The sequence below is a fragment of the Tursiops truncatus genome, chromosome 10, assembly GCF_011762595.2.
Source record: "Tursiops truncatus isolate mTurTru1 chromosome 10, mTurTru1.mat.Y, whole genome shotgun sequence".
Taxonomy (NCBI): Eukaryota; Metazoa; Chordata; class Mammalia; order Artiodactyla; family Delphinidae; genus Tursiops; species Tursiops truncatus.
Genome location: NC_047043.1, coordinates 2,657,650 through 2,671,684, shown reverse-complemented (window position 1 = coordinate 2,671,684; position 14,035 = coordinate 2,657,650). Strand labels below are relative to the sequence as shown.

Below are 14,035 nucleotides of genomic sequence, written 5' to 3'. Positions count from 1 at the left end.
GAAAGAGAAAAGCAACTCATCACACACAAGGGATCCCCAATGAGATGAGCAGATTTCTCAGCAGCCAGGAGGGAACGGAATGATGTGTTGAAAGTGCTGAAAGAACAAAAACAATTGTCACCTGCTAACTCTACATCTGGCAAATAGTGTTCTTCAAAAATGAGGGAGAAATTTCAGACATTCCTATACAAAATCTGGGGGAGTTCATTACCACTAGATGTGCCCTGCAAGAAATGCTAAAGGGAGTCCAAGTTGAAATGAAAGGATGCTAGATACTAAGTCAAAGCCACATGAAAATATAAAGTGCTCCAGCAAAGGTAAATACATGCACACAAATATAAAACTATTATTGTAATTTTGCTTTGTAACCTCACTTTTTATTTTCTACAGGATTTAAAAGACAAATGCTTAAGATATAATTATAAATCTGTGTTAATGGGTATATAATATATAAAGATGTAATCTGTGACATCAATAACAAATGGAAAGGGCTTCCCTGGTGGCGCAGTGGTTGGGAGTCCGCCTGCCGATGCAGGGGACACGGGTTCGTGCCCCGGTCCAGGAGGATCCCGCATGCCACGGAGCGGCTGGGCCCGTGGGCCGTGGCCGCTGAGCCTGCGCATCCGGAGCCTGTGCTCCGCAACGGGAGAGGCCACAGCAGTGAGAGGTCCGCGTACGGCAAAAAAATAAAAAAAATAACAAATGGAGATGCAGAGCTGTAAATCAGTAGTTTTTGTACGCAGTTAAGTTGGTAAAAGTTTAAGACAGATCATCATGATTTTAGGATGTTGTCTGTAACCCCCATGGTAACCACAAAGAAAATATCCATAGAAAATACCCAAAAAGAAATGAGGAGGGAATCAAAATGTGTCAACACAAAAATATCAACTCAACTCAAAGGAAAGTAGTAATGGAGGAAATGAGGGACAAAAAAGTGATATAAGACATACGGGAAACAAGATGGCAAAAGTAAGTGCTTCCCTATTGATAATTAAATATATTAAACTCTCCAATCAAAAAACACAGATTGACAGGATTAAAAAATCAAGGTTCAACTATATGCTGCCTATAAGAGTCTCACTTTAGATCTAGCGACATGCATAAGTTAAAAGTGAAAGGATGAAAAAAAGATATTCTATACAAATAGTAACCAAAAGAGAGGAGGATGGCTCTTATTTTAGACAAAATAGACTCAAAAGCTGTTATAAGATATGGACATAATATCATGATAAAAGGGTCAAGACAGCAAGAAGATATAACAATTATAAACATTTACACACTAATATTAGAACTCCAATATATATAAGGAAACTGACAGAATTGAAGGGAGAAACAGCCTACAATAATAGTAGGAGACTTCAATACCCCACTTTCAATAGTGGATAGAAAATCAGACAGAAGATCAATAAGGAAATAGAGAACTTGGACAACACCATAGATCCCTTGGACCTAACCGATGTGTACAGAACACTCCACCCAACTACAACAGAATACACATTTTTCTCAAGTGCACTTGGAACATTAACCAGGAAAGATCATATGTTTGGCCACAGAACAAGTGTTAATAAATTTTTTTTTTTTTTTTTTGCGGTACGCGGGCCTCTCACTGCTGTGGCCTCTCCCGTTGTGGAGCACAGGCTCCGGACGCGCAGGCTCAGCGGCCATGGCTCACGGGCCCAGCAGCTCCGTGACACGTGGCATCTTCCTGGACTGGGACACGAACCCGTGTCCCCCGCATCGGCAGGCAGACTCTCAACCACTGCGCCACCAGGGAAGCCCTAAATTTAAAAAGAGTAAAATCATATATCTTTTTCTAATTACAATGGAATTAAACTAGAAATCAACAGCAGAAGGAAAACTGGAAAATCCACAAATATACGGCAATTAAACAACACACCTTTAAACCACCAATGAGTCAAAGGGGAAATTAGAATATATCGTGAAACAAATGAAATAAAAACACAACATACCGAAACTTGTGGGATAAAGTCAAATCAGTGCTAAGCGGAAATTTTATAGCTGTACGTGCTTACGTTTAAAAGAAGAAATCTTGTAGACTAGGTGTAAAGCCGAAGTTCTGCCACTCACATGATATCATCCTAGGTCCTGGTCATGCTTGGGGTGGGCTGGTGCTTCCCAACTCATGCAGCATAAAAGCCCTGCAGCTCGGTGGTTGGGTCCCTAAGAATCCCTCCTCTCCACCCTGCTAGGTCTCTGCTTACTGACCTGGAATGCGATGGCCCGTGGGGAACCCATGCACCTGCTCCAGTCTCCATAAGTTTTCTCCCAATGAGGGCTCTTGCAAACACGGGGAGGTGTGCAAACGGGACTCATGTGCTTTTATACAGAGCAATGCTTGTTTTCACACTCACCGTATATGCCAAAGACAACATTAAGTCATTTTTTAGCTTTTTAAGGCATAAAGAGGGTTTGTGGTCACCCTATCCATCTCTAAATATGCCTGCATAGGACAAAAATTAGGCACCTACCTGACAACTATGGTTGACACTGGAGGCTCCTTTGTGTTTTTATTCCACACATGGCATTTCTTCCACCCCTGATTTGCATTGTTGTTGACTTTTCTTCTCCACAGGGGCATACTGCTTGGTTTGGGGGTCAGATTAATCTCTTTGGGAAATCGATGTCTTTCTAAGATCCTTTCTAAGCCAGAGAATTCAGAATTCTCACCTAGTAGTAGAACAATCATTAATACAATTCAATGTTCCTTTCCATCTTTGCACAGCAAAGATGCCATTAATTTGAGAAAGACTGTTTGTGCCATTTAATTGCTATTGAGGTCTCTGCCATTTCTTCATTCCAAAAATATCAGTGAGCCACATTTAGACCGTAGCCTGGTTCTAGACATCTAATAGATGCACAGCAAGAAATGAGTGAATGAACGAACAAAGCAGGTGTGCTCGTACTACCACAGGTACTGAAGGTCATTGGTGTAATCTCTGCATGATTCTCAAACGAATGGTAAGTAACTGGACTACTATTTTTATCTTCAGCGATATTAACCACACTCTGCATTGACATCACATCCACTGCTTCACACTGACCTCAGTTGGCCCCTAACCAAATCGCCCTTCCGTAGTGACCCAAAGAGCTTGTGCCAGGATGTAGTCCAGTACTCTACTTCCTTCCTTCATTAAAACCATCTTCTCCAAAAAGAAGGAAGGGACGGAGGGAAGGAGAAAGAGGGAGACAGAGAGAAGGAGACAGGAAGGGAAGGAGGAAGGGAGGGAGGGAAGGAGAAGGGGAGTCAGTTGAACCACGCAGGGTGTTTAGTGACATAGCTGAGTTATCTTGTAGTGTAAGCTTGTTATCTCTTTGCCAACTGGTGACAATTTGAGAAGCGAAAGCCAGTTTGCAGGCTGTGCTATGAGCATCTCTGCAATCCATTTGGGTGCATAGAAAATAAGCTGTTACACACCTACCGTAGGAAGAGAAGCTGAGTCTCAGAGAGACTCAGGGGGACCCTGCATTGGATTAGGAATTAGATCAGTGCTTGTCCGGCCCCCATTATTTCTCAGGCTGAATCCCTGAAGGTCCCTCCTAGGTAGGGTAATTGACAGAGACCTAAGGGACAAGGAATTGGCTCAAGGGACCATAGGCATTCGGACTAAATGGTTTAATGACTTGATGAATAGATTGATCCTTAGAGGCCAGAAAAACGACTCCAAGTGAGCCAAGGGCAGGCCTGGAGTATGGAGCTCCTGCCCAGTGGGTGAAGGCCAGGGCTCTTGGTAGCGGTTTATTAGCTCAGTGACCACACAGCTGGGCCGCCCAGCAGCTCCCACAGGCTTGCCCGAACAATAGGAAGAGCATAGGGTTTGCTTTGGTTGTCAGAACTTCACATCTAATGAAATGGACAGCAGTCTACACGGCAGGAACACTACCAGTTGCTAAAGACGTATCAATATTCGTGTCTACACTGGGAGGCTAAGAGAACAAACTCTAAATCAACATTTAACTGGAATATCACTGGGAAATCAAAACCCAATTCTCCAACCTTACATAAATGCACACTGTATTTTCGATTTTAAAATTGCATTTTAGTTACAAAAATTAAAGACACATGAAAAGATTTCCACTGGAATAAATAAAATCAAACTTAAAGAAGTAGACATAGTGTAAAAAATTAATGAACAGAAGCCTCAGTTAAATAGAGCCGAGAGACCAGCAGGGGGAGCTCTCACCCCTGCATTCAGAGCTGAGCCCAACCAGAAAGAAGAAAGATTCCCTTCTTTCCTGCTAGGACTCAACCACAGACTCTTTGTTTACTATTTTTGTTGCCCTCCTAACTTCTTTTCCCCTCTATAAGATGTTATCCTTCCCATGCCATGTGGAGACTTGCCGGTGGTTCACCAAGGTTGCAGGCCCCAAATTGCGGTTCTCTTCTGATCCTGAATAAACCCGTCTTTGCTGGAGAAATACCAGGCGGTCCTTTGGGTTCAAGTCAACAGCAAAGGGAACATCTTCCTCCCTCCCATCTCTAGCCTTCCTCAGAGGTAGGCACCACCCTGAATTTGCTGTGTCTCCTTCTGGAACTCTTTTCTATGCATTTATATACGTATTTGCATTTACATAGTCTTCTTTTGGCAAAAATGGAATCATTGTTCCTTATTCTGCAGCTTATTAAAACTCTGTAGTGTGTTTTACAGATATTTTAATGTCAACTTTGTTTTTTTTTTTTTTTGCGGTACCCGGGCCTCTCACTATTGTGGCCTCTCCCGTTGCGGAGCACAGGCTCCGGACGCGCAGGCTCAGCGGCCATAGCTCACGGGCCTAGCCGCTCCGCGGCATGTGGGGTCTTCCCGGACCGGGGTACGAACCCGTGTCCCCTGCATCGGCAGGCGAACTCTCAACCACTGCGCCACCAGGGAAGCCCCCTGCTTCATCTTTTTAGCCTTGCCACCAGCATCAGCCTTCTTGGCTGCAGGTTTTTTCTCCTTAGTATCTGGCTTCTCAGCCTTTTCACCCGCCATCTTGCAAGATGGAACAGAGCCCAGCACAGTTTTAAAGTGACGGGGATACAGCAGTGAACGAGACGCGCAGGCCCCTGCCCTCATGGAGTCATATTCTGCTGGGAAGAGACAGACAACAAAGAAGCAAACAAGATGGTGAGGAGTCCAGGGAAGAAAGAAAGATGGGGGTTCTGAAATGCAGTAAAGTGCATGGGAAGGGCTTCTTTATTTTTTTGTGTTTTACCCACATAATTTTATTTCAAATATTTATAAATTTGAAGAGCACTGCTTAAGGGCTTCTTTAAAGTGGAGTCAGGGAAGGATTTTCTGAGAAGAAAATGGAAATGGGGGACACACTTAGGGGCTGGGGGTGGAGGCGGGAGTCAGAGATCTGAGAAACCCTTGAAATGGTGGTGAGCATCTGGTGCATCTGCATTTTTCTCCAAGGATTCCTCCCCCCAGATATTAAGAACCAGTGCATTCAGCTGCTTAATGAGGCTTTAGGGGGTTGAGTCCAGAGCTGGGTGTTACACGCACAGAATGCATTAGTACCACCCCCATTTCTGGCTCAAATGTCAGTGCTTTGTCGTATAATCGAATCTGGACTCATGAGGACCCGCCCAGAGGCGGGCTTGCGCTCAGCTGGGACACCTTCCTGCTCTCACGTCAGTTATGGGGACACTGCATGTTGGCAGCGTGGACAGCACTGGACACACAGCCCGGCCTGGTGGCGCGGGGGCGGAATCGGGATCAGGGTCGTGGCCCGGCGTAGTCAGGGCCGGGGTCGGGGGCGAGGTTGGGCTAAAGGTCGGGGACAGGGCCGGAGTCTAGGACCCGGGTACGGCGAGGGGGAGGGGGCGGGGCCAGGGGCGGGGGGTCAGGGGACGGGGTAGGGGCGGGGCCGTGGGTGGGGTCGAGGTCGGGGGTCAGAGGTCGGGGATCAGGGGTCGGGGTCGCGGCCCCGCCGGCCGCGCTCCGGCTGCGTGCTGCCCTGTGTCCTCTCTGCAGGCGGGCCGAGTCGGAGGCTGTGCACGCGGAGCGGCCGGGGCCTCGGGGCAGCAGCGCCCGCGGAGACGCCGCCGTGGACGAGCCGGTGGCCAGCGGCGCCGAGCGGTAAGAGGCCGAGCGGTAAGAGGCGGCCCGGCCCGCACCTGCGGGACGCCCACCCCCCAGCCCCGCCCCGGGTCCCCGTCACAGAGGCCGGGCCACGCACTCACCCCGCACACCCCGCGGCGCCGCATCCCCAGCGCCCGCGCGCGCCTCCCTCCCGGTCCTTCCGCCCGGGCGCGGCGCAGGTGGATCGGTTCTTACTGATGCAGAGCGTCCCTGAGCTGCGTTCTCCGCGTCTTCAGGACCCACCCTTCCTCTAGGGGACAAACAGTTGTAAACGACTAGGAAAGACACTGAGTACTGCGGTGGCTTCAGTTTGTGGTTTTTTTGCAGATACCCATGCCCTAAGCAATAACTTAATCCGTTTAAGCAACGCCTTAAAGATTGCTTCACTTGTTTTATGACACTGTAGTTCTCGGAGACTTATGCCTTAAACAGGAGCGGGCCTTTTGGTACCTCTGAGGCATGTGGGAGTGTCGGCTGTGCCCGTGTGTAAGGTTAATCCTGCTTTCAAACGGAGCACCTGGCTTAAATCATTAAAAGCAGAGTTCGTGACCCCGTGTTTTAATTCCAGATAATTCATACTTTTTCTAATTTGTGTTTTATCGTCCTGTCTGAAAATGTCTCCCTTCTCACTTCAGACCTTCACTTCCTCCTCTTCTGTCATTTAGACCTTCCTCCTTGCGTTTTCTGTGGCCCCGTATTTGTCTGATCGCCTCTGGCTTCCAGTTAATTTCCTGTTGCTACCCCGCCTCGCCCCACAGGCCCTCTCTCCCGCGTTCTGAGCTTTCTCCTGAGCTCCTTTGCATGCGGAGCCCAAGTTCACGCGCTCTTTGAAATCAGCCTCGTGCCGTACCCTCAGCCTGCCTGTCCCACACCTGTGCAGGATTGTGAGGAAACAGAGAAGCGGGACGGTGGGAAGAAATGGTGAGGACAGCGGCCCCAGGCTGCACGCGTCCGTCTCCCGAGAGGTACGGCAGCTGCCCGGGAAGCAGCGTCGGGGGATACCGAATGGAAATTTTTCTTTTTTTTTTTCTTTTAAATTTTTATCCTATATTGGAGTATAGTTGGTTGACAATGTTGTGTTAGTTTCAGGTGTACAGCAGAGTGACTCAGTTATACATAAACATCTTTTCTTTTTCAAATTCTTTTCCCATTTAGGTTATTACTGAGTGTTGAGTAGAGTTCCCTGAAAATTTTTATGTCTTTTAACAAAGGAAAAGCTAACCAGCTTCTTTGTAAATCTCCAAACATTTCTCTTTTTAAAAAAATTTATTTATTTATTTTTGGCTGCGTTGGGTCTTCGTTGCTGCGCGCGGGCTTTCTCTAGTTGTGGCGATGGGTGGCTGCTCTTCGTTGCGGCGCGCAGGCTTCTCATTGCGGTGACTTCTCTTGTTGCGGAGCACGGGCTCTAGGCGCTCAGGCTTCAGTAGTTGTGGCACACGGGCTCAGTAGTTGTGGCATACGGGTTCAGTAGTTGTGGCACATGGGCTTAGTTGCTCCGCGGCATGTGGGATCTTCCTGGCCCAGGGCTCGAACCGTGTCCCCTGCATCGGTTGATGGAAAGACTTTTATACTCTTTCAGGTCTGATACTCAGACATATGAACTCTGGTGACTGTGCCCTTGTGACCTGGACATTTCATCATACTTTTTAAATCACAAGTTTTGAAAACTTGTGTGCCATTATTTTAACAAAATGTGAATGAAATCATAAATTCTTATAAAAGCCTTTCATTTCCTAAGAGGTGTTATCCAGCTGATGATAGTTGGATGAGAACATTGCCCACTCCTCACAAATGCTGAGTGTCCTTTATAGGAGGGAGGGGGCCGGTCATGGAACTTTGTGCCTTTTGTTATATTTTAACCAAGGGACTTGTACAATTATGTATTTGAGCTTTTAAATTTTTCTTACATTAAGTGTATCCTAAAACAAATATTGTTTTAGAACTATCTCACTGGAATTTGGATACAGAAGTACTGTTCCTGAAAATAAAAAATCTCCCACCTGGAAGGGATGGTGCCACAGGTGGTAAGAAATCCTCGATGTGTCTATTTATATTTATACTTATAAATATATGAAAATTTATATTCTAATTTATAATATGAACAACCACTCATATTAAAGGGGGCTTGTTTTGAATATCACCAGTTTTATGTACCTATTAATTGTCTTTTTTTTCATACACATTCTTTCAGACAAAATGAACAAGGTAAGGATAGGTATTTGGTTTTAAGTAATTCACAAAACATTATTTTAACATTACCATGTATGCTCCTTAAATAAAATTTCTTTCCTCAAAGTTAACTTTAAATTTTATTTCTATAAAGTTCTTGCAAAAACAAGTCAAAGCCTTTATTTACTATTTTACAAGGCTGCAAATTGGGTCATTAAATATCTTACTATATTACTTTTTTTCAACATAACAGTGTTATAAATGGAAATTAACATTGTAGCGAAGATAATGCTTTCCAGTCACTGCCAAAAGGGAAGTGGTCTCAGCCCTTAAGATATCTTGAAGCAGCTGAAATGGTTATATTTTGTTTTGAAGTAGTGAAAAAAATGAATCTTTCGTTTACTTTTTTTGATCAAAAATAAAACAGTTAATAAAATAAAAGACAATCTTAATGATAGTCAAGGCTTATTAGTTAACACTGTTTAGTTGATGTTTATAAACAGATTATACTAATTCCTACTGAGGTCAGTAAAAACCGTTTATATGGATATGAGGGAGTATTATAGGACTTTACTATATATTGCTTGGTTAGAACAAGAAACTATACATTCTTAGAACAAGAGTCGGGAACAGAGATGTCATGTGTTTAAAAGTCTGCTGCTTTATAGAACCAGTTGGAAATTCAGTAGAGCAACTCATGCTGGAACTTACTTTGTCAGAGCATGCTCCCAAAAGAACACAGGTAGGGTTTTATTCATCACACTCTGAAAGTATTATTTTTTTTAAAAAAGTCATGCAGTTACTGACTAAAATGTTGTCCGTAGTTTTCCTGTTCTTACAATAGTAAACAAGGGATATTCCAGGTATGGAGTTATCCTCTCAACAAAGGAAGTGCTACGGAGAACACGTGAGAGAATATTTCTGTTTGTAAACCCCTAAATGACTGAGATAAATCCAAGTACAGATGAGTTAACTGCTCAGCTGAAGTACGAGGCCAAAAAACAAACAGAAGGAAAGAAGCATTGTGTGCAAGTAGTGGGAAGTTATAGCGACGCTCCCTAAAATAGGACTTGGCTGGCAGACAGCACAGTATGTGGTGAAGAGGTGACTGGGCCTTTACCAGGAGGGTCTAGATGGAGAGAGCTTGGACTTCCCGTTCGAGTGAAAAGGAACCGTAATAGGAAAGTAATAATTCACGTGCCAGGAATGATTTTCGTTCCTTACGCGTATTAACTCATTTAACCCTCAGGACAGTCCCGCAAGGGAGGTGCCGTTGTCATTGTCCCTGTTTTACGGGTGAGGACATGGAAGCAGGTGACAGGTACCAGATGGTTGGACCAGAATGTGAAGGCTTGGTTCACGCTCTCACACCCCCTTCGCTGCTTCAGTCCCTTCCTGGGATTTGAATTCTTACTTTTTGCTCTTAAACTTTGGTGTGTGTGAGAACCAGCTAGAAGCCTTCTTCAAAACGCAGGTTACTGTTATTGGGAAATTAACATGTATGGAGCACCGCCGAAATTAACATGTATCGAGCACCGCCGGATGTTGCTTTTACATAGCGTATTATTTAATGGGGATGCTGAGTTGCGTTCCTCTCTTTTGTCAACACAGTTTTAACAACCGTGTGGCTCCCTTGACAGCCGCTGTCTCTTCAGCTGAGGATTCTCCCCTGTGTGGCTCGGGACACAGCTCACCTAGCGCTAGCATTGAGGGGAGAACCAAGAGGCGCGAAGGGGACTGTAGTGACTCATGTCCTGGGGATGCGGGTGGTGATGGGGGGAGGAAGCCTGCTTTAAGAGAAGGAACTCAAAGGAAGAGGTCAAGTGACGTGAGAGGACGTAAATGAGTCGGCAGAGCGCAGGGGTTGAAGACGTGAATGTGGGACCCAATGCCAGGGTTTAATCCCAGCTCCACCACCTACGAGATGAGCGACCTCAGCCAGTCTGGGCCTCAGTTCCCTCATCTGTCAAAGGTAGAGAATGAAACTGCCGACCTCATGGGGCTGTTGTCAGGACTAAACAGAATCACGCGTTTGGCGGGTGTTCGTGATTGATACTGGGGAGGCCTGGTGATGGTGCAGAGTTGGAAGCTTGGGGTCAGTGAGACATTTTACTACTGAGATGTTTCTCCTCAATATGCTGTCAACAAGGAAAGGATAAAAGTCACCATAGCTTTCATTTAGTGTTTAACAATTTGCAAAGTACATTCATATAATTGTCTGCTTCTTAGAGCACCTCCAGGGTGGGTGTTATAATTTCCATTTTGTTCGTTGGTGGCAAAGCGGTTCAAGCCTACGTCTTCCGCATCCAGATTCCAAGCTTTTTGTTTTTAACTGTACTACATGGATTGTGTCTGTTATCAATTATAGATTTAAGGTGATTTTCCTGTGATTTTCAGAGGCAAGTCAGTAAAGCTGTAGTATTTATTAGCTAACTAAATAAATTTTTATTATTTTCTGTACTTTTCAAAATCCTTCAAGGCTGCTTTGTTGTCTTTAGTGTAAATTGGCTTTAAAAGCAGCAGGAAGATAATGAGGCTATAAATATGTCAGTTAACGCATCAGATCTTTCTATGGCAGTATTTCTAGTAAGCTTTAAACAAATACTAACTGTAAACTCAGTATTCTGTGGCCTGGCTTTTTTGCAGTTTTCATTTGAATATAATACCTAGAAGTATTAGTCCTAAAATAAAAGAGCACAATCAGATGAAAATTCCAATAGACTCTCTCTGGGATCATTTTTGTTTGATAGACATTGGTTTGCTTCCTTTTTTGATAGAATAATTTTTTAAAAACCACAGTGGCTAAAGTAGAAGCCCTTCTTAAGTAACCGAACTAAGAAGTTTCCTTTTATCTGATTCTGGGTAAATAAACATTTCACTATAATTTCAGTTGGAGTTGGATAGCCTCCTTTTCAGGCATCATAGTTGAACGTACAATATATCACAGGCAAATAGCTATAATTAGACACTTTCAGCCTAGTGGCCATTCATAGCCAGTTAGCCATTTGTAGGTATAATGATCTAGTCACCTGTGCATGTACAAAGGGATGCCCAGTTACTGTTTTAATCTGTACTTTAAAAAATGTATATAGCTGTATATAATTAGAGCATATTTGAAAATTAACATGTTTCTGTTATAGATAGATACACATATGCCATTGGGAACCAGACATTAGCTAGTCTTCGATAAGGTTTCTTATTCATTATCATTTTAATAGCATTTTAATTCTAGACAACCAACCATTCATTAAATAAATCATTTTTTAAGGGATTTCAAAAAATCTTCAGTGGAAACTGGCTGTAATGTGACCAGTAATCGCATAAGGCTCTTCGCTGTGAACCACTCACTAACAAGTGCTTCAGTGGACAAGCCAGTTGGCTCCTACCCTGCCCTGCAGACGCCATTAAGTCACTGCTGGCCTTATGCTGATGGAGACTTTTTTAAGGACAGAAATGAGCCTCATATTAATTTATGCTCAACTCTAGGAAACAACAGTGGCGAACTTTTAACTGCGCCAAATTGGAATCTGAAGTATGGAAACAGCAGTGTGGAAGAAAATTTAACAGATGAAAGTGATTTATCAGAAAATGAAAAAGCAAACGATACTTTACTCAGCTATTTTAAAAAGATGGACCTGAACTTAAAGCCAGAAACAATAGAAAATGTTGAAGACTCTTTCACAGAAGAACCAAGTGAAGTATTTCCATATCCTGATTTTCTTCCCCCTCCGTTCAATACCCTGGACTTGCACAAATTAGCCATCTCAAAATCTGAAAATTGGAAAATGACAGTGGAGCCTCTAGACAGCTCTCTGGAACATTTGGTAGCTTGTTTACTGGACTTAGAGAGATTGCAGCGCATGACTATTCAAAGAGAACGGCCGAGACTGCAGACTTCCTTCTGTGCTCCCTTAGCCACCGAACGACCCTCTTCCTCCAAAGCTGTACCCAGAATGAGACAGCCCAGACCTTCCGACTCTGGGGGTCTTCAGACAACTTGTGTAGAGAAAAGTCACGAGGAAAGGAAAACCAATTCTGGTTCTTGCAAGCTTGGATACAATGCTCCCAAGTGGAATTGCAGCCGTGCTGGGAAATACAAGTGGAACTCTAGACCAGCTCTGAAAACCTCACCCACCACAAAACAGGTGATTGCAGCTTACGACGACTTTAAGAACCCCAAGGTCTCCATTTTAAACCCACGCGGAGAACTGTCAGAAGAGCCTGCTTCTGCCGAGACAGCTCGGGTGCTGGTCAAAATGCTCTCAACCAGATGCCTGCCACCAAAGTCTCCTACACCAGTCTCACCTGTACCTCTGTCTTTTCCTGAAAATCAGAGGGAAGAAATTAAGGCACCACCAAGGACCGGAAAGAAACTTTACCGAAAAGACATGGTACCGAACAGACCATTCTATATTCAGAAGCTAAACTGTTAATCACCTTCGTTGATAGCTAAGGATAAATGCTCACCCATCGACCAAAAATAACTTTTCTTTCCTGCATCTCAACGTGAGCAAGTCTATTCCAAGAAGCCTGGCAAAAATATGGTTCCTCATTCCGAGGTACAGGTGTTACACACACACACACACACACACACACACACAATTCCTGAATGTGCTGTGGAGTGGAACTTGTGACAGTCGCAGCTGAGATGTCTACATATAAACCAGGGGCTTCCCTGATGACATATTTGAGTCTCTTACATGTTATGTTTCAAAGGAATGTTTCACTTGGAAAACCATTCTATTCAAGATGGTTCTTTTGTTGTGATTGTTTCCCAGTGTGATTCCATCATCAATAAATGGCATAATAGACTTATCGCTGGTACAATTATTCTTTTATTCTGTTCTATTAAACAATCATAAGAGTCAGTGATTTTTTTCTTTTTTTAATTGAAGTAGAGTTGATTTACCGTGTTGTGTTAGTCTCAGGTGCACAGGAAAGTGATTCAGTTATATATGTATATTTTTTTCAGATTCTTTTCCATTATTACAAGATATTGAATATAGTTCCCTGTGCTATACATTAGGTCTTTGTTGTGTATCTGTTTTATATATAGTAGTGTGTATCTGTTAATCCCAAACTCCTAATTTATCCCTTCCCCTTTGGTAAACCATAAGTTTGTTTTCTGTGTCTGTTTATGTTTTGCAAATAAGTTCATTTGCATCATTTTTTAAGATTCCACATATAAGTAACATCATGTAGTATTTGTCTCTCTCAGTGATTTTGTTTTCCTCCACTGGTACCCTTTCTTCTTTCCCTTCCCATCTCGACAAATCTCCTTTGTCTGTCATTTTGAGCTAAACTTTGGGTATTTGCTTGGCCATTAAAAGCTAAAGAAGTTGCTATTTTGTTAAATTAACGTACAAGATCCTCTAGGTCCTCCCATGAATCCTTAGAAACTTTCCCTTCCCCAGGCCCTTTGTCATATACAGGAAAGCAAGATCATTTCTCTTTGGGGCCTAGCTACAGGTTCAGGCTTGAAACAACCCGCTTCCCTCAGATCTAATAGTTTTAGGATATTGAAGAAAAATGGGAGAAGGCCACTGTCCACAGAGCAGCCCAAATCCCTCAGTTCGTGGGATTTTTCCCCAAGGCTCTTTGTCGCTGGAAGTGTTAATCTTGGTTAGATAAAGCTCAGACAGCCAGAGCTTAACTCATTAACCGGTGAAAAAGGGAAACTATGCAGCTGACACACTTCACTGTACTTAAGAGTCAGGGAAACAAAAAAGGAGAGTCCTGGTTTCTCCCGGAGGCCTACGGAAACAGATCTTTGGGAGTCG

The 14,035-nt window shown here is 43.8% G+C and overlaps 1 protein-coding gene across 3 annotated transcripts; it reads left to right on the top strand.

Annotated features, from left to right (window-relative positions):
• The first annotated feature begins 5,822 nt into the window (after positions 1-5,822).
• On the top strand, positions 5,823-13,096 carry FAM217A (family with sequence similarity 217 member A). Of its 3 annotated transcripts, none has more exons than XR_012334295.1 (2): positions 5,823-6,098; positions 11,524-11,884. XR_012334295.1 is itself a non-coding variant. In XM_073810274.1 (2 exons), exons 1-2 carry the CDS (start codon positions 8,978-8,980, stop codon positions 12,686-12,688), a joined length of 1,185 nt encoding a protein of 394 aa, XP_073666375.1. In that variant the 5' UTR covers positions 8,443-8,977; the 3' UTR covers positions 12,689-13,096. The 3 variants fall into 3 exon arrangements, 1 of the variants encoding a protein (XP_073666375.1); XM_073810274.1 differs by lacking the exon at positions 5,823-6,098 and adding an exon at positions 8,443-8,997 and having other exon boundaries at positions 11,524-13,096; XR_012334296.1 differs by lacking the exon at positions 5,823-6,098 and adding an exon at positions 9,004-10,227.
• The last annotated feature ends 939 nt before the right edge of the window (positions 13,097-14,035 follow it).

What these genes read in the sequence shown, in the direction of transcription:
- FAM217A (XM_073810274.1), top strand. Translation starts at nt 8,978, where the DNA reads ATGCTCCCAAAAGAACACAG. An exon ending in ATGCTCCCAAAAGAACACAG is followed by an intron (nt 8,998 to 11,523) that starts GTAGGGTTTTAT and finishes TCATTTTTTAAG; the next exon opens with GGATTTCAAAAAATCTTCAG.